This window comes from Chiloscyllium plagiosum, unplaced genomic scaffold (genome assembly GCF_037043375.1).
Source record: "Chiloscyllium plagiosum isolate Xiang-an unplaced genomic scaffold, Cpla_swu_hap1 HiC_scaffold_4, whole genome shotgun sequence".
NCBI lineage: Eukaryota > Metazoa > Chordata > Chondrichthyes > Orectolobiformes > Hemiscylliidae > Chiloscyllium > Chiloscyllium plagiosum.
The window spans coordinates 40,961,677-40,985,343 of NW_028270142.1; the positions used below are offsets into that span (position 1 = coordinate 40,961,677).

Genomic DNA, 23,667 nt, shown 5'->3' on the forward strand with positions numbered 1-23,667 from the left:
ATTGGCCTTGAGAAGGTGGTGATAAGTTGCTTTCATGAGCCATTGCACTCCATTTGCTATAGGTACACATACAATACTGCTCGGGAAGGAATTGTAGGATATTGACTTGGTGATACTGAATGTATTTGAAGATGGATTTGAGAGAATTAAGGGTTCTGTAAACTGGACATGCAGAGTGCCTGATCGGTGATGATCTATTGTCCACTTCCTCTACTAATGTGTGTTTTAATGGACAATTTCCTAACTGTTGCTGTTGCTCCTACTCTTCTATACCCTGGATTTCCAGAACCATTTTGGAGACCAGTTTGCAGTCTCCAATGCCCCTCATGAAGTACTGTTAGTTGCGTGATCGCTATTTTTTTCTGATTCCAATATTTAGCCTTGGCAAAAACCCCTGATTTCTTCACTGTATGGCTTATTTGTCATATATTGATGGACTGAGGATCTTTAAGTTGTAAACATTGGAATGATAAGCTACTACTATGATACATGTGATACACGGAATGGAATTCATTATCAGACTTCAACCTAACCTGATGTTGAGTATTTAATTCTAACCAGATAGTTATAGGATTTGTTACTGGCTCAAAGATTTAAAGTGATTGCCTAATATAATTCATATTGGGCTCAATACAATTAGAATTTTTTAAAATAGAATTTTTTAATTTGCCACCAGAAAGGTGAAATAACCACTTAATATTTCTATAACTTATTAATGATCTTGACCAGAACATCATGATCCTGGCATTAGATTAGATTAGATTCCCTACAGTGTGGAAACAGGCCCTTCGGCCCAACAAGTCCACACCGACCCTCTGAAGAGTAACCCATCCAGACCCATTCCCTACTAATGCACCTATCACTATGGGCAAATTAACACGGCCAATTCACCTGACCTGTACATTTTTGGACTGTGGGAGAAAACCGGAGCACCCAGTGGAAACCCACGCAGACATAGAGTCATAGAGATATACAGCATGGAAATAGACCCTTCGGTCCAACCCGTCCATGCTGACCAGATATCCCAACCCAATCTAGTCCCACCTGCCAGCACCCAGCCCATATCCCTCCAAACCCTTCCTATTCATATACCCATCCAAATGCCTCTTAAATGTTGCAATTGTACCAGCCTCCACCACATCCTCTGGCAGCTCATTCCATACACGTACCATCCTCTGCGTAAAAACGTTGCCCCTTAGGTTTCTTTTATATCTTTCCCCTCTCACCCTAAACCTATGCCCTCTAGTTCTGGACTCCCCAACCCCAGGGAAAATACTTGGCCTATTTATCCTATCCATGCCCCTCATAATTTTGTAAACCTCTATAAGGTCACCCCTCAGCCTCCGACGCTCCAGGGAAAACAGCCCCAGCCGGGTCAGCCTCTCCCTGTAGCTCAAATCCTCCAACCCTGGCAACATCCTTGTAAATCTTTTCAAGTTTGACAACATCTTTCCGATAGGAAGGAGACCAGAATTGCATGTAATATTCCAACAGTGGCCTAACCAATGTCCTGTACAGCCGCAACATGACCTCCCAACTCCTGTGCTCAATATTCTAACCAATAAAGGAAAGCATACCAAACGCCTTCTTCACTATCCTATCCACCTGCGACTCCACTTTCAAGGAGCTATGAACCTGCAGTCCAAGATTTCTTTGTTCAGCAACACTCCCTCGGACCTTATCATTAAGTGTATAAGTCCTGCTAAGATTTGCTTTCCCAAAATGCAGCACCTCGCATTTATCTGAATTAAACTCCATCTGCCACTTCTCAGCTTATTGGCCCATCTGGTCCAGATCCTGTTGTAATCTGAGGTAACCCTCTTCGCTGTCCACTACTCCTCCAATTTTGGTGTCATCTGTAAACTTACTAACTGTACCTCTTATGCTCGCATCCAAATCATTTATGTAAATGACAAAAAGTAGACGGAATCAAGGGTTCTGCTTCAGCTTCATCAAGTTTGTGGGCGGCACGGTGGCACAGTGGTTAGCACTGCTGCCTCACAGCGCCAGAGACCCGGGTTCAATTCCTGCCTCAGGCTGCCTGTGTGGAGTTTGCACGTTCTCCCCGTGTCTGAGTGGGTTTCCTCCAGGTGCTCCGGTTTCCTCCCACAGTCCAAAGATGTGCAGGTCAGGTGAATTGGCCATGCTAAATTGTCCGTAGTGTTAGGTAAGGGGTAAATGTAGGGGTATGGGTGGGTTGCGGGTCGGTGTGGACTTGTTGGGCCGAAGGGCCTGTTTCCACACTGTAATCTAATCTAATCTAAGCTAGACATGGAGAATGTGCAAACTCCACACAGACGGTCACCCGAGGCTGGAATCTAACCCGGGTCCCTGGCGCTGCGAGGCAGCAGGGCTAACCACTGAACCACCGTGCCGCCGGCCCTGACTCAAGAGCTGGTGGCAATCATGCTGCAGCCATTTCCAGACCTCCCAACAGGATTAAATCCCATACTTCCGTCAGGATACCTGGTTCTTGCAGGAATTTCTCACCTCTGAGACCTACTGGCCACTCAGCAAGTGCTGCAGCACATCCAGGAGGAGCATTGTTCCAGCGTTGGCATACAGTCAGTTTGGATGGGCAGGCCCTCATGAGGGTAGAGGTTGGTCAGTGTGAAGGCAGGGAGTTGTCCTCTTGAGTGTGCGGCCCTTGCCATGTCCTTCATTGGGTCATAGTGCGTATGCAGGAGGAGCATCCTCTTCCAGCAGATGGAAGACAAGTCCCCCAGGCTTCATTTGACTGTTTGCCCGTGCGTTGGAACCCCAACTGCTCCTGGTTGATCTCAGCACCTTTAAGTGGTTATTTAAGGGCCTCAGTTAGTCTCCAGGATTGAAAGCTGACCATGGCCCTTCCTGTATGAACTTCATTGAGGAGGAGCAGAAAAGCAACAAGCTATACATCTTGAAGATTTCTGTGCCATTATAACCCTAATCCCTCCCAAACTCAAATCTTCGTGTGTGATTTGTGCTACCTCTCTGTACACACTGTCATTAATATGGACCAAGACATCTAAAATGGAAAAACCTTGAGTAAAAAATATCGCTTTATGGCTTGTGACAAGGAGATAGATGTGGGATAATGGGTTTTGCTTCACAATATATTTCACAGTGCAGTAAACAAAATAATTTCACAGCTTCAAGGCACCTTAACATTCAAGATTAATTTGAAGTTTAGCTTCTGATTTTGCTGTATGCAGTTGAATATCCACCATGCAATTGATGAGGGGATGAATACAGATTTTTTGTAAAGCATTTTGAACTTTACTTTTTAGTTTATTGTGGGAGGTTTCATATGAATAGACCCTCGAGTCAGTACAGTATATGGACTAAGTTGGAAATAACTCACATTTTAGACATTAAAATGTTTATCTTTTGCTGAATTTTATTCTAAAACTCTATCACTCTTATTCAGTACTTTATTTTGCATTAGATGTATGTTTATAAATGTATCGAGAAAATTTCCTAGTTATGGATGATATTGGTTCTTGGTTCTAAATTTTGATTATTCTTTATACTTTGCTTATAAGATCAATTGGAGTGTTGCATCCACTTCTGGGCACCACACTTATGAAAGTTATGAAGCCATTAGCAAAAGTGCAGAAAAGATTTGAGAGGATTGCTTCTGGGGATAACGAACTTCAGATACATAGAGTGGAGAAAATATAATAGAGGGAAGATTTGAAAGGAGCATTCAAAATCATGCAAGGTCTGGACGAGTAGATAAGAAAATGGATCAAAAATCAGATGCCACTAAGTTAAGGTCAACAGGAAAAAGAATCAACAGGGTCAGGAAATTTTTGTTTTAACAGTGTAAAGACCATATAGAGTCATACAGCTTGGAAACAGACCCTTTGGTCCAACTAGTCCATGCTGACCATAGTCTCAAACTAAACTAGTCTCACTTGCTTAAGTTTGGCCCATATCCCTCCAAACCTTTTTCTCGTCATGTACTTAGTCAATTTTTTTTAAAATGTTCGAACTGTACTTGCATTCACCACTTCCTGTGGCAGTTCATTCCATACATGAGCATTCTGTTTTTTAAAAAAGGTTGTCCCTCATGTCCTTTTTAAAATTTTCTCCCCTCACCTTAAAAATATGACTTATGGTTTTGAACTCCCCAATCCTAGGGAAAAAGCCCTTGCTATATTCACCTTACCTATGCCCCTCATGATTTTATAAACCTCGTAAGGTCATCCCTCAATCTCCTACACTCTAGTGTAAAAGTCCCAGCATACCCACCCTATTTTTATAACTCCCATCCTCCATTCCTGGCAACATCCTGGTAAGTCTTTTCTGGACCCCCTCCAAGTTAATGATACCCTTCCTATAGCAGGATGACCAGCATTGTACACAGTGCTCCAGAAGAGGCCGCACCAATGTCCTGTACAACCTTAATGTGACACCCAAATTCCTATATTCATTGGTCTGAATTGTGAAATATTTCATACTGTCAGAATTGTTAACCATTTTGCTGATGAAGCGCAATTGACTGCATTTTATGGAATAGAAAGTTTCCATCAGCATGCCTGGGGTCAATCTCCCATGCATTGTTTTTATTTGTCTGTAATTTTGAATGTAGACTGAAAGGGGGAAAGGTCTGTTTTTAAAATGAAGGATTGTGCAAGGTATTGCTGCACTTTTTAAAAGAAATTTACAAAAGCTCATTTGAAGTGGCATTTACTCTGCTGTTTTGTTGAAGTCACAGGGGAGGTTAGTTGCAGATGGGTTAGCATGGAGTCTGTGCAAAGTGAGATTTGATTGGCAACATGTAGCTGATAGGACTGTGGAATTGTGACCAGCTGTGATGACTAAGACTGTCTGCCTGCCAGCAACTATGTGATTGGTTCCTGGGGAGCTAAACAGCTTGTGAGTGTGAACAATGTTGCGAGAAACTATTAGACCTCCAGTATGAGAGGTCATGCATCTGTTAGCAGTAGAAAATACCTGAAGCCTAAAGTCAGTTTACTTTCCTTCACTAACTGATGTAAGCTGTTGTTTTTAATCAAATAGTTAGAAACTTTATTATTTGTGAACCAGTCACTCTATACCTCTAAGGAAGTGCAAAGTACCTGGAAAAGAGAAATTGAAGAGCAGCAAGTCCAGTGCTGACAAGCAATTAGATGATCTCAGTAAACCCTGTAGACCGGGATCATTCCCAGCTTCCCAGCTTTTCCCTCCCTCAATACTAATGTTTTTATGCCTGTATCCGTCCGTCTGTCTGTCTGTATGTACTTATGGAGAGTTTCATTAGGGGGTTAGATTTTTAGCAAGTAGATTTACTCAGATGTTCTTTTGCTCATTCAATTTTTCCTGCCTTCAATGAAGTGCTGAAATGAGGAACTTCAAATGAATTTCACTTATGCCAATAGACTAGAATTTCACATTTTGCCTTAGGCATGTGAAGGTCCAGAATAGTTATTTTCTTTTCCTGTGGTGCAATTGAACCTTATGCCTGGTTGAGCCCAACTTCAAAACCGTGCTTTTGGCAAATTTACTTTTAGCCAGAATGACCAAATTAGCTATTTGTAACCAATCAAGCAGTTCATTCAAGTGGTGTGAATGTTTTACCTGGGCTTGGTTCAAAACGACTAAATCTCTGTAGACAATACCGTTGTTTCAGTAGGTTGGGTGGTTAATTGTTGAAAGTCAGTGGTGAGATGTCATTCTAAGCAGCACGACTTTACATTTGTAACAACAGCAAGCCTTATAAAAATGTTTATATGGCTGTATAAGTCAATAGAATTTCCCAATAATCTATGAACAAATCAGTTTTTGGAATGAGTCGATGCAGTTCTCAAATCATGGAATGCAAGAATCCTACTAAGTAGTTATTCAAAAGTTGAAAATTATCAATTAAGTGTGCAGCTTTAATAGTTGGGGTTTCTCCATCATCTGACATATACGGCAATCTGGCAAAATACAATTGTATCTTTAAGTAACCTTGGGCAATTAAAATGATTTATTTTTAGGAAAACAACAACTATTTCATAAGTTCCCTGCCGTTGGAATTTCATGAGATAATTATGAACATTTAGAACATAGAACATAGAACATAGAACAATACAGCACAGAACAGGCCCTTCGGCCCACGATGTTGTGCCGAACTTCTAACCTAGATTAAGTACCCATCCATGTACCTATTACGATACTAAGATGGAACTACCACCTAATGAGCTATTGTTCTCTCATTATTTGCTATTTGAGGTGGTCTCCATTTCATTATTAATACTTGTCTTGAAATAATACCACAAGTGTTGTTTCCAATTCAGCATCTAAGCAGGATCTTTGATACAGTTTTCTTAATTCAGAATCCATTTGTTGCATTTTTATTAAAGAAAGTGTGCTAAATATGCTAATTTGCTCATCCTCTTTATACTTGTTTCAATTTGTGAGAATTTTGAGAATGCTGCCTGAGAACCAAATTTTCAGGTCCTCTCCATTTTACATTGGTTCCTTCTCTTTCCATCTAATTGGTTGGGCATGTGATTCAGTCACGAGTCAGCAAATAATCTAGGAAATTTCCTCCCTGTAGCATTTTTATGTTTAGTTGGTCAATCACCAATATTTTTAAACCCAGCCAGGTTATTCCCCAAGATAAAATGAATTCCTTCCTTGAAGCCTTGGTGGTTATGTAGTTTTGCAGTTGCAGTTGACATTTTTAATAAAATACCTTTTCAGAACTGACCAAATCAAAGCTACCCGTATTTTAAAATCCAAAACCCAAATGGTAATATATGTTCTCCAACTTGTCAATCGCAACTGTACCTAAGGAATTGTTTAAAAGGGGCAGGCAGCCCTTTTGTCATTTCTTATTGTATTATACATGAAAGGTATTGCACTTCCTATAACATGAACAACTTCATGCATTTCAAACTGCATGACATTTGTGTATTTGAAGACTGTAACTCTGTCTATAAATGCCACTAGACGTAATTACTACTTAGTTCATGCATCTGCCTGTCAAAGTTTGAGTGCCTCTTGATTAAAATGGTAATTCTCGTGCAGTGGTTTTGTATATTTTAAAATTAAGTTTTGTGGAATTGTCAGATGGTCACCAGCTATTTTAAGTCAGTAGTGTCCTTTTTATTAAAATACTTGTTTTTGTCCATCAAAGTCTCAGGTATTGAAATCAAATGAGGAAAGTTGAATATTGATTGTCCATTTTCATTACAATTCTAACAGTGTGATTTGGTATTGGGCAAAATCAGAAACTGAGTTTTTATATCATTGAAAATTTTTTTTTGATTTAGTTCAGTAACAGTTCAGACTTTGCTACATCCCTCCCATCTGTGGATTGTTTGTTTCCTCTCCAAGACTTTAGGAAAAGCATCTATGTCTTTTGACACTCAAAATTATTTACGAACAAGTGGAGGGCATTCTACGTACATGCCTCTACCATGTTATGTTAATACATCATCATACAATTATGCAGTTCCGCCTTTCGGCTTTTCCCCTGTCTAGTTGATGCTTTGTAGCTGAAAAAAGAACCCCTTTTCTATTATTAATAGTTTCCATTTCACTGAGAGGCTTCAGTTCACATCCAACAACCTGCACAACTGTCACCACAGTAGCTGAGACAATCACCAACATTCTTAAATAACCAATAAAAGTCAAAAAGAAGTCCGTATGCCCTATCCTAATGTTAACATTCTTTTTGAAAAAAATTCCAGGATTCTGATCTATACCTTCACTAAAATAAAGCAGTTTGTTTTCTTGTGCTCTACTTGAAATGTGTTGCACAGTTGCATTGAAATCCTTTAGTTTTTGAGGAATATTGTTGAGGGACTAACGAGTTAAAGCAATTCTGATGAAGGGCTCATGCCTGAAACATTGATTCTCCTGCTCCTCTGATATTGTCTGACCTGACATGCTTTTCCAGCACCACACTCTCAACTCTGATCGCCAGCAGTCCTCACTTTCTTAGAGTTAAAGCCTTACCCCTGCTCATCTTCATCAGTGGAAGTAAAATAATTTTTTTAAGGATGCACCCTGTTTTGGAATTTGTGGCAAATTCATTTTAGTTTGAGAATTATTTGTTGTTAAGTACATAATTCTGTCCAAAGGAAGGTTGTTTTTGCCTAAGGTTGAAAATTCAGAGATGGTTCTCCAAATTTTTGTGCGCTCTGAATCTGACAACTGATAAATTATTACTTCGGTCTAATGGAGGTTAGGAGTCAACAATCTAAGGAAGCCACAAACAGATGTCTGATGGCATCCTGTGTGAGGATGATAAATAATCGCCTGTATTCAAAAGTAATATATTTGATGTTGCAGTACTTTGTTGGGAATAAGTTGTTCACTTTCAAGAAAACTATGATGTTGTATACTAATAATTCCTCTGTCAAAGGTGAAGCATGCTCTGTTCTCCACTTGATTTGACCTTAATTTGTTTTCCTTAATCTGTAATTTAAGAGCATCTAAAATAGTTACCTGTACATTTTTTGTATAATGAGCCATTAACTCTTGCATCAGAAATTTAAAAACTACTGTCTGTGCAGCCCTTTCAAGCTAAGTGCTGTTTAAATTAACACCTAATTTTGCAGTTAGCAATGAAACACTAGTGCTTGCCATCAACCACAAATTAAGATATGAACATATCTAGCACAGTAATGGTTGTGAAAGTTTTACATGCAAGGAAAGCATATTCCGAAGGGTGACTGTGTAGCATTATTTAAAGAAGATGAAAATGACAGAGCATCTGATATCATGAACCATGTGATAGAATCTGCCAAAACTAAGCTGCTACATTATCTGTTATAATAGATTCATGTTTTTAAAAGTTATCAGCCCAGCTATTCTGATCAGAATTGCATTTTCTATTTCCTGCTACGTACCTCTCCTTGAATTTTGAAACCACCAGTAAAGGAAATCTCCATTATATCTATGGTGCTCACCTCCCTTTTTGTGGCAGTCAGTTTCCTTGTTATCATGTAGTTTTAGAATCAACAGATGTGGGGAGTCAGTGAGAAAGTGAAGCTGAAGCCCAAGGTGGCCACCAGTGAATGATTGAACAGGTTTGACAAGGCACATAATCTTCTCCACTCCCATGTCTTATACACCTATGTAGCATAAATCTTGCTGTGTATTGGTAGACTAATCAATTCCTGGTGACAGTTCTCATGCGAGTTCGAACCATTTCCACAGGCCAACAAAGAAATTGTTACTTTCAAACAACAAAGCCTCAGGAAGCTTAGAAAATGAATTTCGTCCAAAGTTTTTCAGGAGATTCATACAGGGTCAAATACTGCATCTTGAAGATAAATGAATCCACTTCGGACTAAATTTATTTTTGTTTTGAATGTTGTACTTCTCGTTTCTTGCAGAGTCTTAATTGGGAAGTGGATAGCTTTACTTGCCAAGATCCCCACATCTGTTGATTCTCTTAACAACCAAAAATCCATCTATCCCATCCTTGCATATTTTCATGCACAACCTTAGGGTATTGAATTCAACGGGTTCGTAATCCTCTGAAATGTTGACCCTAAGTGCCAAGCGGAGTATCCTCCTTGGCCTTCTTGCGGGGTTCCTACCATAATAGGTTATTTCATGGAACACCCACCGGCTGCGTGTTCTAGCTCCATAACTTTTATGCCCAATCAGTCGTCTCTTCCACCAATCCACAGTCAATTCTTCTAACGCACCCGTTGCTTGGGTGTATTGTCAAAATATGGAAAAGCCTCCAGATACATTGCAACAGCAAAATAATCCATTTAACCATCTTAGCAATTTAGTAAAACTCTGAAATGAGTCATTTCACCTACTCACTGAAATCCTTCTCATCACTGTTCAGTTCAGGTTCTACCACAATTACATGCCTTGAGACCTCATTTGTCTCGAATCAGATAAAGGTGCGAGAGTTGAATGGCAGAAGAGGAAAAAGAGTAGCTGCCTTTCACTGTGTGACAACAAAGCACCCAAGCAAAACTCAGGACATGGAATCAAGGAGGACTTTAGCCGCAGGAGTCCTACCAGATACAACAGAAAAATGGTTGGGTTTAAGTTCAGTTGTCAAAGTCCTAGACATAACTGCAGCAGTTTTTCAGTTTGATCAGAGATGATAATATGCATTTATTTTGAATGTGATCTCTCAGCTAGTAGGTTCTGTGGTACGTTTATGTGGAGTTTTACGAATCTATGCTTCTCCGTGCCTGCCTCTGCTCTTTAATGCAGATTTTCAAACTAATTCTCAAGTTCACTTAGGTGGAAGGTTAGTTCATATCTTCAAAATCCCATTTAAGTTGATTTGGAATTAATTTGCATGGTGACACCGAGATGCATGCACACAAAGTAGCTTTGGTAATTTTGAGGCCATAAGAAAGGTTTATCTGTACAAAACATAAGGCAGTTCACTTGATATGATTTATATTTTGTTCTTCACTTGATGCTGTTCAATTTTGCCTTATTGGTTTTGAGCTGTAAAATAATGTTTGCTTTATAATTTGTGTTCTACAGTTTCTTTTGCCTCCAATGTGGGCAATTAGCATTTTGGTCTGCAGTTTGATTTGCTCTGGCTTTGATCCTGATATTCAATATTGCAACCAAATGAAGGATGTTTAGTTGTGATGCAAAAGATGGTGTAGGAATGCTGCCTTGATGAAGGTGAAATTGACAGTTTCAGTATACTGCAAAAATATGGATAAGAAATTCTGCTTGAGCTTCTGGAATGCTTGTTTATTGATAACAGCAGAAAACAGTGATTCCATTGAGAGGAAGAAACATGGGCTAATTACTGCAGTGCAGGAGCTTGGGTTAGGCAGTGTGTGACTGTGAAATTACAGCCTGTGCCACACTTTAGTTAATACCTTCAAAAACCAAATGTTCTGATGGAAAGCCAGTAGCTGTTTCGGTGCGTGAAGCTGCTATTCACTTAAAAATCAAAAATGGCAACATTGACAGCCTAGGCAAAATTGAAGCAAGATTTTGGAGACAATTAATTTCAGTTAAATTTTAAAGATTTTGCAGGCAGCAGTGGTCACCATTTAGCATCAGTGTATGGGAATCTTCATATTTTGTTTCTGGCATAAACATGAATCAGAGAAATTAAGATTTAAGATGGCCATAAAATAAGTTTGATTTGTTCAGCTCTATGTCTTATTACCTAACTTGCTCTTACTTATAAGTTGGTAGCTTTGGAGTGATTTGTGTGCAATATCTTTTTTATAATTTCTGTGACATTCATTGCTTTTGCTGTCATATAATTCAACTTTTGGTTCAAAATCTTAGGGTCTATAAATGTAATTTGCATTTGCCTTGTATGCGTGTTTTTAATTTTGTACGCTAGTCACTATTGCTGATTTACAGTAAGCAGTATACTTCATTTATTTTTCTGCCACCGAGTAGTAAAACCATATATTGTGCATGTTATAATTAATTAATTTTGGTCTCTACTCCTTTTTTGTTCTGATTAAAGACTTAATTCTAAAATGCATTTTCTAAAATGAAGTAGTTGTTTATATGAAGAGATGGTAGCATAGCTGTTATGTCACTGGACTAGGACTCCAGATGCCCACAAAGAGGGGACACAGATTCAAATCCCACCAATTTGCTAGTGGAATTCAATTAATAAATCTGGAATTGCAAAATGGCCATTAGTAATGGTAACTATGATGCTGTAATTAATTGTTGTGATCACATATGATTCACTAATGTCCTTTAGGGAAGGAGATCCACCATTCTTCATAGGTCTGACTTACATTGATTGATTGAAGGCCCACAGCAGTGTGGCTGACTGTTTAAAAATATTTTTGAAATGTGGGTGTTACTGACAAGACGAGCATTTGTTATCCTTCCACAGGTAGAGAAGTGTTGATCATATTAATATACGACTGGAGTTACTTGGAGGCCAGACCATTGCTGGTCACCATCACTGAAGCAAGCTTAATATTCTAAATTTATTAGTTGAATGTCCAATTCTATCACCTTCCATGATGGAATTCAGACTTGTGTCCCTAGAGCATTAGCTTAGGCCTCTGGATTGCTTGCCCACTTCCATTGCCACAATGCCACCACCTCCCCCCACTACTGTCTGAAATTTACCTAATTAGCCAATAGATGGGGGAAAACCGACATCCAAATAGGAAAATTTTAAATAGTTATCGACTTGTGTATTTTTAAAATTTTATCTTTGGGTGTCTTGACTGGGCCTGCGTTTGTTGAACATTTCTAATTGCCCCTTGAACTAAGTGGGTTGGTAGGGCCATTTCACAGGGCAGTTAAGTGTCTGCTGCAGGGGGCATATTTTTAAGGTGAGAGGAGGAAGATTTAAAAGGGGCCTGAGGGGCAACTTTTTCAGAGGTGGTTCGTATGTGGAATGAACTGCCAGAGGAAGTGGTAGATGCAGGTGTAGTTACAACATTTTAAAGACATTCAGCTGGGTGCGTGCATAGGAAACATTGAGGGGGATATGGGTCAAACAAGGGCAAGTGGAACTAGTTTAACTTGGGAAACTTGGTCTGCATGGACAAGTTGGTCTGAAGGGTCTGTTTCTGGATGATTCTGTGATTTTACATGTCGGACTAGGTAAGGAAGAAAACAATCAGAGCAAAAATGAAAAATACTGGCAGATCAAATTGCATATAATACTGAAATATTGTATATGTATGGCAAGAGGATAACCAGCGAAAGAGTATTGGGAACCACTGAGGCAATCTCTGTGCGTGTGTGGAGCCAGAGGACATTTGTCGGGTGTTAAATGACTAATGCATATCTGTCTTCACTTTAGATAAAGTAGATCTAGGTAGAATTCGGGAAGAGGGACTGTGATGTTCTTGAGCAACTTGATATAGGGAGTAAGGAGGTTGTGGCAGGCTTAAGAGTGGACAAATCCTTAGGCTCGGATAAGTTGCATCCTAGGTTGCTTTCATGGGAGACAAGGGAGGAAATTACAGTGTCTGTGACCCAAATTTTTAATTCTTCTCTGGCTACAGGGGAGATGCCAGCAGACTGGAGGACAGCTAATATAATTCCAGTTCTCAAGAAGGGTGGTAGTGAATTCCAGTCCAGTGAGACTCTTACGAGGAATAGGGAAACTTTGGGAAAAATTCTGGAGGAGAGAATTAATCTCATTTGGAGAGAAAAAGTTTGATCATAGCATGATTTTGTTAAAGGAAGTCATATCTAACAATTTTGATTGAATTTTACAAGTAGGTGACCAGGCTAGTGCAGTTAATGTAGTTCATAAGAATTTTAGCAAAGCCATTGACAAGGTTTCACATGGGTGACTGAAGGTCATCTTCAGGTAAAAGTACAAGGGATCCATGGTAACTTGGCACATTTGATCCAAAATTGCTTTCTTGGTAAGAGCCAGAGGTGGTGGTAGAAAGTTGTGTGTGTAACCAGAGGCCAGTGTTCAGTGATGTACCACTGGGCTCAATACTGACCCCCTTATTGTTCGTGGCGTATATAAATAATTTATAGATGAGAACGTGGGATGGATAAGTAAATTTGCAGATGACACAAAGATTGTTTGAGTGAGGAAGTAGGTCTTGGTTACACAAGATGTAGATTGGTCAAATAGGCAGATCAGTGGCAGATGGAAATTAACCTTGATTGGTGAGAGGTGATGCACTTTGGAAGGAGTAATTAGACAATGGAGTACTCAAAGAATAGCAGGACACGAGGAAGCTCAGAGGAACTGAGATTTGAGTGCTTGTCCACAGATCCCCAAAGGTGGGAGAACAGAGCTTAAGCCTGAGGTTCTGAATTGATAACAGCATTACTAGCCTGCCATGCCTGCCCTATTTGTGTGTATGCCTGAAGTATAATGTTTGCTTATTTAATCCCTGTAGCTTGGAGGTCTTCTTATTAAAGAAGAATAAAGGAGTGACATGGCCACAACTCATCGTTGGTGACAACAGAGGTGAATTCATCATGGACCCTGATCAGGCTTCTCAGATAAATGAGTGTTTGCTGAACCTAGCCTCTGAAGAATTGGTATGAAAATCTCTTTAAAATGATTCTGCAGTTCCCTTCTGAATGATCAAGTTAATGGAATGAAATGATGAGACACTCTCTTTTTGTGAGGAAAAGCATTATGTACTCATGGTTTCAAACCAGTGTTATTTGCAACATTGCTTTCGAAGAAAGATCTCAGTTGTCATTAGTTTTGACTCTTGACATTTGCACGTTTATAGTTTCTTGAATGTTGGTTTTGTACATGTTCAACTTACTAATGCAGGAAAGTCAAAGAAAAGGGCATGCTGTCTTTTTGTGGGTTGAGATCTTGTGGGGCATATGGAACTATCAGAAACTCATTAGCAGTCTATTAATAATCCTACATGAATTCATAGGCTGCAATGCAACTGTTCTCACCTGAAACAAATCAACATCAATTCTTAAATAGAAATTTTTGTTTTATTTGCTCAGGCTGATATTTAAATCCACAGCCAATATTACACTCAAAAAAAAATGTAAATGCACTGTACCAGTGGGAGCTGCTTTGTTCATTTTTTGTTGTTGGAGCAAATCATGATCAGTAAGAAAAGTAACTCTTTCCAATGTAAGTGTTCCTGTCAATTGGCTCCAAAATATCATGGCCTTATAAGAACATGAGTAATCAATTGAGATATGAAAGGTTGAGGTTTTACTTTGCAATGACACTCCACAGTAACAAGGAAAATCCAACTTAAACCCAAAGTAAACCCTGACCTTACTGTTGAGTGACCCCCAAAAGGACAGAGGGAATAAGAGCAGGAGTAAGTCATTCAACCCCCTTATGTTCGCTCTACTGTCCAACTAGATCATGGTTGATCTTGTGCCCCAGTGCCATTTCCTGTACTATCCTGATGTCCTTTGATATCGTTATACCAAATTTTATTTATCTGTCTTTCATATATTCAGTGCCTGGGCCTCTATAACCAAAATCTCATCATTCCTTTAAGTGAAGGAATTCTGTCTCATCCTAATTCAAAACGGCTAATACTTTTATTCTGAAGTTGCATCCCCTCATTCTAGACCACACACTATCCAACCAGCCAAGGGAAGTCTCCTTCCTGAATTTACATAATCGAGTTCTCTAAGAATCTCGTATACTTCATGATGTCACCTCACATTCATCTAAATTCTAGACCATATTCTCCTCAAGCTCTGCCAATGAAGGATCAGGCTGATGAACTGTTGATGTGCCCCTTCAATGACAAACATATCCTTCCTTCGGTAAGGAGATCAAAACAAAACAATACGCCAGGTAGGGTCTCAGCAAGGCTCTGTATAATTGCAGCAGAAATTCTTTACTTTAGTACCAAATATCTTTGTCCCTAATTCATCTCATTAATTACCATGCATCCAAGTTGTCAACCATTTGCTCGCAAAGAGACTTTATCAGTAACTTAAGTAACACATAACATCTGTCTGCATGAAAAATAGCCACCTTAGTTGTTTTCTGATTGCTCCATGGTAACTGTGTGTTGAGCAGGCGCTAACAAGGTGCAGGAATAATCACAGCCTGATCAGTGCAGTTCTGCAAAATTCTGGTTTGCTTCTATTGTTCCTCAGCCTGTGATTAATTCAGGGGTAGTCTAAGCCTGTGACCGGGTGTTATCAGAAACAGTTTGCATAATCAATCTTGATTTAGCTATCGATGAGTAAAAATTCCTGGTGAGATTCTTCCTAAAGTTTCCAACCACAACAGCACCTAGAAACCTAAAATGTTAAAGAGTAGTAAGCATACAATTCAAAAAGGACAGTTATACTTGACCATTATTCTAGAATTCTTTGGAGTAACAGATGCATGGTTATAATGTATATGTGAAGTACTTGAATTTTTCAAAAGGCCTTTAATCATGTAATGGCAAAGTAAACACAGATCAAAGTAGTCAGGGAACAAGTAGCAATATAGGCAGCAGGCTGGCCAGAAAACAGACTAGGGGTTGAAGATAGTTGCTGAGACAGAAGTGTCAGGTGTGGAATAATGTTCCACATGGATCAGTGCTGGGGTCACCGTTGTTCACTATTTACGTAAATGATTTAGACTCAAAAGGACGATTTCAAAATGTATCCCCATCCTGTATTCTGCTTTGTTACTTAGATTAATACAATCTGAATTAATTTTTAAAATAGAGATTAAAGTAGACTCTAAAATAGAGTCATAGAGATGCGCACCACAGAAACAGATCCTTTGGTCCAACTCGTCCAGGCCAACTAGATATCCTGAATTAATCTAGTCCCATTTGCCAGCATTTGGCCCTCTAAACCCTTCCTATTCATATACCCATCCAGATATGTTTTAAATGTAATTGTTCCAGTCTCCACTACCTCCTCTAGCAGCTCATTCCATACATCTGTGTGAAAAAGATGCCCCTTAGGACCCTCTCACCTTTAAACCTGTTCCATCTAGTTTTGGACTCACCCACCATTGGGAAAAGACCTTGTCAATTTATCCGTGCTTCTCATGATTTTATAAAACTCTATAAAGTCACCTCTCATCCTCTGACATTGAAGAGAAAATAGCCCCAGCCTATTCCTATAGCTCAAGCCCTACAAGCCTGGCAACAGCCTTGTAAATCTTTTCTGAACCCTTTAAAGTTTCACAACATCTTTACTTTAGCAGAAAGACCTGAATTGAATGCAGTATTCCAAAAGTGGTCGAGCAAATATCCTGTACAACCACAACATGTCCTCCCAATTCCTATACTCAATGCACTGACCAATAAAGGTGAGTGTACCAAACTCCACCTTCACTGTACTGTCTACCTGTGACTCTGCTTTCATAGAATTATGAACCTGCATTCCAAGGCCTCTTTGTTTGGCAACACTCCTCAAGATCTTGCCATTAAATATATAAGTCCTGCCCTGAGTTGAGTTTTCAAATAAAGTCACAATTGCAAAGTATCTCAGATGCATTTTGGAATTTTATTCCACTGTGAAAGAAATGAGGGCATCCTAGTGTGATACTGTGTCATATGCTCCCGAAAGGTACCACTTTCAGTCCCTGTGCTGTTCTCAACTCACACCATTCAACCAGAGTGAATTTGGAAAAAGTACCAAAGATTAGAGAGTGAAGTACTAGTTTGTAAATTTAGCTTCTGATCACATTCTGGTTATCCTTGTTGGGAAGTGCATGAGCACATGTTAAGGATAAAGTAGGATGTTGATGTCACGTTCGAAGAGTTGTGTTCCTTCATGGATTATTGAAATATAGTTATGAGTAGGCCATTCAGCCCCTCGAGCCTTTTCCCCATTCACTGAGATCATGGCAGATTTGAGGCCCAACCTACCTTCGATCCATATCCCTTGATACCTTTGTTAGCAAAAGTGTATCTACCTCAGATTTAAAATTAACAATTGATCTCGCATCCACTAACATGTGGTAGAGTTCCAAAAATATGAATGAATGAATAATTTAAGTTAATAATTTGATTTATTAATTGTCACATATATCGAGGGCAATACAGTAAAAAGGTGTTCTGTTGCTACTATCCGGCACCATTTTGAGGTTCAAGAGAATAAAATACTTAGGTAGCATTCATCTTCATCAGCCAGGGTTCTTTGCCATCCTTTCTGTGTAGACATGTTTCCTAATATCTCTCCTGAATGGTCTGGCCTTAATTTTCAGACTATGCCCCTTAGTTCTAGAATCCTCAACCAGTGAAATAATTTATTTTTGTCTACCCTGTGTTTTCCTGTTAATATTTTGAAAACTTTGATTAGATCACCTCTTAACCTTCTAAATTCTGGAGAATACAGGTCTAATTTGTGTAATCACTCCTCATTGACTTCACCCCTGAGGTCCAGGCATCATTCATGTAAACCTATGTTGTACTCTCTCTGAGACCAACATATCCTTCTGTAGTTGTGTTGCTCAGACCTGCTCACAGTACTCTGAATAGGATCTAACTGGGCTTTTGTACAACTGCAATATAACTACTGCATCCTTGTACTCCAGTCCTATAGATATAAAGGCCAGCATTCCATTAGTTGTCTTTATTCTTTTCTGCACCTGGTCAGGACATTTTAAAGATCAATGCTCTGAACCCCCAAACTCTCTTTAGATGTCCCCACTGTATTTAACTTCAAACCATCTAGAAAGTACCTTGATCTATCCTTTTTTGGTCTGAAATGGATGGGGTACACACACAGTGAATGCATTGCTTGCAGAATTGTACCCAGTGTGAGTCAGCAACACTGGGAAAGAAGATAGAAAGTAAACAGTACAAGGTTGCACAAAGATGACCCTGATGCCTAAATAGCTTGCATTTTGGACTGTCATGTCATTTACAGAATGCAGACCCTGAAAAAGACAAGCCACCATGCAATACCAGCGAGTTAGAAGAGTGTGATCGCTTCCCTGATGATACTGCCAGTTTAACTCGATTTGATGCCTACACGTCAAAAGCTACTCATGTGGTAAGAGGTACTCTTTGGTTTAAGAAAATATAGAAAAATGGTGCCGTAACCACCATGATAACTTTGTTTCACATTAATGGCTGAAACAGTGGTTGCAGTTGTTGACATACTATTTATATTTTATTATTATTACTAAATTAGGGTTTTAGTTTTCTAAATAAGCATCTATTTTGTAAGGTTGCCAATGTTTTGGTCTTTGAAATTATTATTTGTTAATCCTGTATCAAATGCAAACAGAGCCCGTCCTGATCAGAAATTTTGGATATGTGGATATTGTTGCTAGGCCAGCATTTACTGCCCATTCTTAAGGTGTGGTGAGAAGGTGCTAGTGAGCTGCTTTCTTGAACTGCTGATGTTTATCTGTTGTAGGCACGCCCACAATGCTGCTAGGAAAGTCTTTCCAGTATTTTGATTCAACTCCAGTGAAGGAGCAAAGCTCTCGTTCTAAGTTAGCATGGTGCATGGATTGGATGGAAATTTGTAATTGGTAGTGTTCCCATATATCTACTGCCCTTGTATTTCTAGATGGTCAAGGTTGTAGCTGTGGAACATATTTGGGAAGGAGTCTTGGTGAGTTGTGATGTTGCAACTTTTAAAAGTTATGTACTTCTGCTGCTGTCAGTAATGGAGAGACTGAATATAGAAGCTGGTGGTTTGAGTGACCATTGGGAGGGCTGCTTTGACCTGGAGTTTGATTTTAATTTGTTTATGGAATGTGGGCATTGCTGGCTTAACCAACATTTCTTATCCACCCTTCTCAAAAGACAATTGGAGCCACATGTCAGAGGATGGCAGAGTTCTTTTCCCAAAGAACATTAATAAGCCAGAATGAGTAACCTTGCTGGTTAAGGCAGTAAAGGCCACATTCTATCAACAAATTCAAATCAAAATCCAGGACAAAGCAGCCCCCTTGATTTGTCACTCTAGCTACCAGCTTCTACGTTCAGTCCCTCCATTAGCGACATAATGGCAAGAGTATATACCATTTACAAGATGCATTGTCACAACGCACCAATGCTCCTTCCACATATTCCAAAGCTACAACCTCGACCATCTAGAAAAAAAAGGCAGCAGGTGTAAGGGAATAGTACCAGCTGTCTTTGCATCTGTTCTGATTATTTTCTTTGTCCAACATTGGCACCTCCACATCATGTTTAAATAAGACATTTTATAGCTAACATATTGACTTCCACCATGTCCTCTGTTTCTCCTTTCTTACTTTTGGAATGAATAATCTAAGATTACCTTAACTCTACTGTTTTGATCATTTATATACTCTGATATCCTTCTTTAATCATTTGCCTTTCAAGACTGTGAAAATTAAAATTCTGTAATCTCTCTGTAGTTCATCCTTTTTACATTTGAGTTCACTCTTGTTGGTCATTTCAGTGATTGACCATCAAATCCACATTACTGAAGTTAAAGATTTTCAACTTTCAGAATCCTGCTCCAAGCTATCATGTCTTTGTCCCTGTTCTCACATGCGCTGACACCTGCTATGTTATCATCACCAGAATACTCTTTGAAAAGCCAGTTTTCAGCTGAGTTTGGTCAATTATCTCCCAACTTGCAACCCAGTTACTATGTTGATATATCTGCTGAGCGAACTTTGGACACTTTACCACTTAGTGGGAAGCATGGTGTATACCAAAAGTCAACCCCCAGCATGGTGGCTCAGTGGTTAGCATCACTACCTTACAACGCCAGAGTTCGATTCCACCCTGTGTAGTGTTTGCACATTCTTCCTGTGTCTGCATATATTTCCTCTGGGTGCTCCGGTTTCCTCCCACAGTCCAAAACTGCATATTAGGTTGGTTGACCATGGTAAATTGCCCATAGTGTCCAGGGACGTGCAGGCTTGGTCAATTAGCTGTGGAAAATGCAGGATTACATGGATAGGCTAAGGGGGGGTTGGGTCAGAGTCTGGTGCTCCTCTTTGAAGGGTCAGTATGCACACTATGGGCTGAATGGCCTGCTTCAACACTGTAGGGATTCTATGACAGCAGCATGGGATGGCAAGGTGCATCCAGTGAGAGAGAAACTCTGGACTGCAAACAGGTTTGGAGAAAAGAAAATGAAATACTTTAAATTTAACTAACATTGTGACCTCAATGTTCCAACACATTTTACATCTGGTTTAAGATCTTCTGAAGTGTTGTTGTGAAGGAAAAGTGGCAATTTGGATACAGCAAACCCCTACAAACAATAAAATAATAATTATCTGCTCATCATCTTTTTGAAGTGCTGATTAATGGATACATTTTGACTACCCAGCCATGAAGTATTCCCCCTCTTTTCTGAGATAATGGCCACCTCATGGCTACTACTTCCACTAGAAATAGTGGAATCTTTTACGTCCACTTGAGAGAACACAGATGGAGCTTTGATTTAATGTTTCATTTACAAGACAATATCTCAAACTGTGCAGCAATCCCTTGATACTGCACTGGGTACGTCAACTTTGACTGTTGTGTTCAAGAACTGCGTAACCACCTCGTTGGTAGAAGAGGTGACGCTGATAAAGCAGAGGAAAAGTTGGGGAATGGTGCCAGTGTAGCTGTGGCGGGTGGACTGTTCCATGTAGCAGGCATAGCTGGAGCCCATACGGGTGCCCATGGCTACCCCTTTGGTCTGAAGGAAGTGGGAGGAGAAATTGTTGAGGGTGAGGACCAGTTCAGCCAATCGAATGAGTGTGTCAGTGGAATGGTACTGGTTGGGTCGGCGGGAGAGGAGGAAACTGAGGGTTTGGAGGCCTTTGTCATGGCGAATGGATGTGTAAAGGAACTGGATGTCCATGGTGAAGATGAGGCATTGGGGCCGGAGAACTGAAAGTCATGGAGGAGCGGTGGGTGTGGGTGGTGTCCCGAATGTGTGTGGGAAGATCATGGGGGACAGGACGGTGTCAAGGTATGCGGAGATAAGTTCGATGGGGCAGGAGCAGGATGAGATGACAGGTCAACCGGGACAGTCAGATTTGTGAATTTTGGGTAAGAGGTAGAACCTGGGTGTGGGGTTCCTGGACTGAGGTTGGAGGTTGTGTGTGTGGGAGATCCCTTGAGGTGATGAGTTTGTGGATTATCTGGGAGATGGTTTGATGATGAGAGGTGAAGTCATGGTCAAGGAGGGAAAAGGAGGAGGTGTCCATGATTTGACGCCTGGCTTCAGCAGTGTACAGATCAGTGCGTCAAGCTTCCACTGCCACCCCAACCCGCATCCGTCTGCTTTGATGGTGAGGTTGGGGTTGAAATTAAGGGCTACGTGTTGCAAGGGAGAGAAGTTGGAGTCGGCGAGAGGGGTGGTCAGATTGAGGCGGTGAATGTCACAGATCAAGGGAGGGTAACAGACCAGTGAATGGGTCCTCAGAGGGTGGGTGGGAGTCTTGATGGAAAAAGTAAGGGCAGAGGCGGCAGAAGAAGAGTTCAATGTCACGACACTTGTTGAATTCGTTGATCCAGGAGCGCACAGGGATGAAGGTGAAGCCTTTACTGAGGATTGATTGTTCATCCTGAGTGAGGGGAAGGTGTAGGGGAATGGTGAAAACACAACAGTGCTGGGAGCTAGAACCTGGTGTGGAGCTGGAGTTGGGAGTGGGGCCAGATACTGTCTCTGGAGTGGATGTGGTCACAGTATAGTGGGTGACACACACCCTGGGGGTCACGGCGGTGGTGGTGGAATTGAGGTTCCATGAGATGTTCGTGATGTCTTTGGCGGTGGCTACATGTTCGTCGGCAGTGTTCCAGTGAGTGATGTCATTGGGGCGGTGGCAGTTATGGGGGCAGAAGTGACATACCAGGTCGTCTTCACAGTGGTTTCGGCAGCAGTGGTTCTGACAGCAGTCACAGAGGCGGTTGTCTTGACGGTGATCACTTTCTGCATTGAGACCCTCCAACCACACTGGATCAATGTCGATTTCACCATTTTCCTCATCTTCCCCCACCTTATCCCAGATCCAACCCTCCAATTCGGCATCACCTTCTTGACCTGTCCTACCTGTCCATCTTCCTTCCCACCTGTCAGCTCTGCCCTCCACTCCGATCTATCAACATCACCCCCCACCTTCATCTTCCTATCACATTCCCAGCTATCTTCCCACCAGCCCCACTCCCCTGCCATTGATCTCTCAACCCCCATCCATCCCCACATTCGTGTTGAAGAGCTCCTGCTCCTCAGATGCTGCCTTACTAGCTGTGCTTATCCAGCACCACACTTTTTGAATCTGTTCTCCAGCATCTGTGTCACTTTCTCCCATCTAAGAGTCAACCACATTGCTGTGCGTCTGGAGTCACACGGCAGCCAGACCAGGTAAGGATGGCAGTTTCCTTCTCTAAAGGACATTGGTGAGCCAGATGGGCTTTTCCACAATCAACAATGGATTCATGGTCATTATTAGACTCTTAATTCCAGATATTTATTGAATTCAAAATCCACCATCTACCATGGCAGAATTCAAACCCACGTCCCTGGAACATTACCTGGGTCCATGGACTAGCATGATTCCTGATGAAGGGCTTTTGCCCGAAACATCGATTTTCCTGCTCCTCGGATGCTGCCTGCCCTGCTGTGCTTTTCCAGCACCACTATACTCTTGACTCCATGGATTAACAGTCCACCAATAGTACCACTAGACCATTGACTCCCCTAGTTTGCAAAATTGGAGAAACTGGAGCAATCCTGTCAGCCCTACTCAATCCCCTGTCCCTACAAGTTTTGTACTTCACTTTTTAATGTCACTTTATGGAAGTATGAAGATTGGAACATATAGGATTGAGATAGAAGCTAAAATGTAAACTTTTCAAAAGTGTGGAAAATAATCATAAGGGGAAAAAATAAACAGTCAAATATGAAATTAGTTTATCTGGGTCAGGGAGTGGATGTCAGTTCTCAGCAGTGGATGTGAGCTTGATATACAGCTGCATCTCTTTCAGTAGGGTGCAGTTTATTCAAGTATTGTAAGCTAGTAATGTAAAAGGGCAAGTTGAGTAATTGTCCATGTCTGTTCAGTGGATTTGTAATTGCAGTTCACAGGGACTTCGATTATGCATCGAACGGAGACACAAGTTTTATCAGGAAAATAGCATTCCAACTTTTTGGGAAATGCTCAGTTTACTGTTAGCACCTGCACATTGAGCAAAAACTTTGGTATTAATATATTTTTAAGATTGTTAAAATAGTCCTTGAATTCCATTGGACCTTAATGCAACAAGCTGAAGTCTCCCTGACAACACCTGAATATCTGTCAGTATACTAAAAATACTGAAAATTGCAAACCATTAACTTCGTTCTTTTGTGCCTTGAGAAGTAAAATGGCATTATTTGTCACCCTATTCA

At 40.5% G+C, this 23,667-nt stretch overlaps 1 protein-coding gene across 2 annotated transcripts in view; it reads left to right on the plus strand.

Moving 5' to 3' along the window:
- nudcd1 (NudC domain containing 1) overlaps positions 1–23,667 on the plus strand; it is a 118,332-nt gene that overhangs the window by 76,259 nt on the left and 18,406 nt on the right. For both annotated transcript variants that reach the window (XM_043688747.2, XM_043688748.2), the window contains 2 exons: positions 13,785–13,929; positions 18,214–18,339. In XM_043688747.2, the coding sequence (XP_043544682.2) occupies positions 13,785–13,929; positions 18,214–18,339 (271 nt within the window). The remainder of the gene's footprint in view (positions 1–13,784; positions 13,930–18,213; positions 18,340–23,667) is intronic.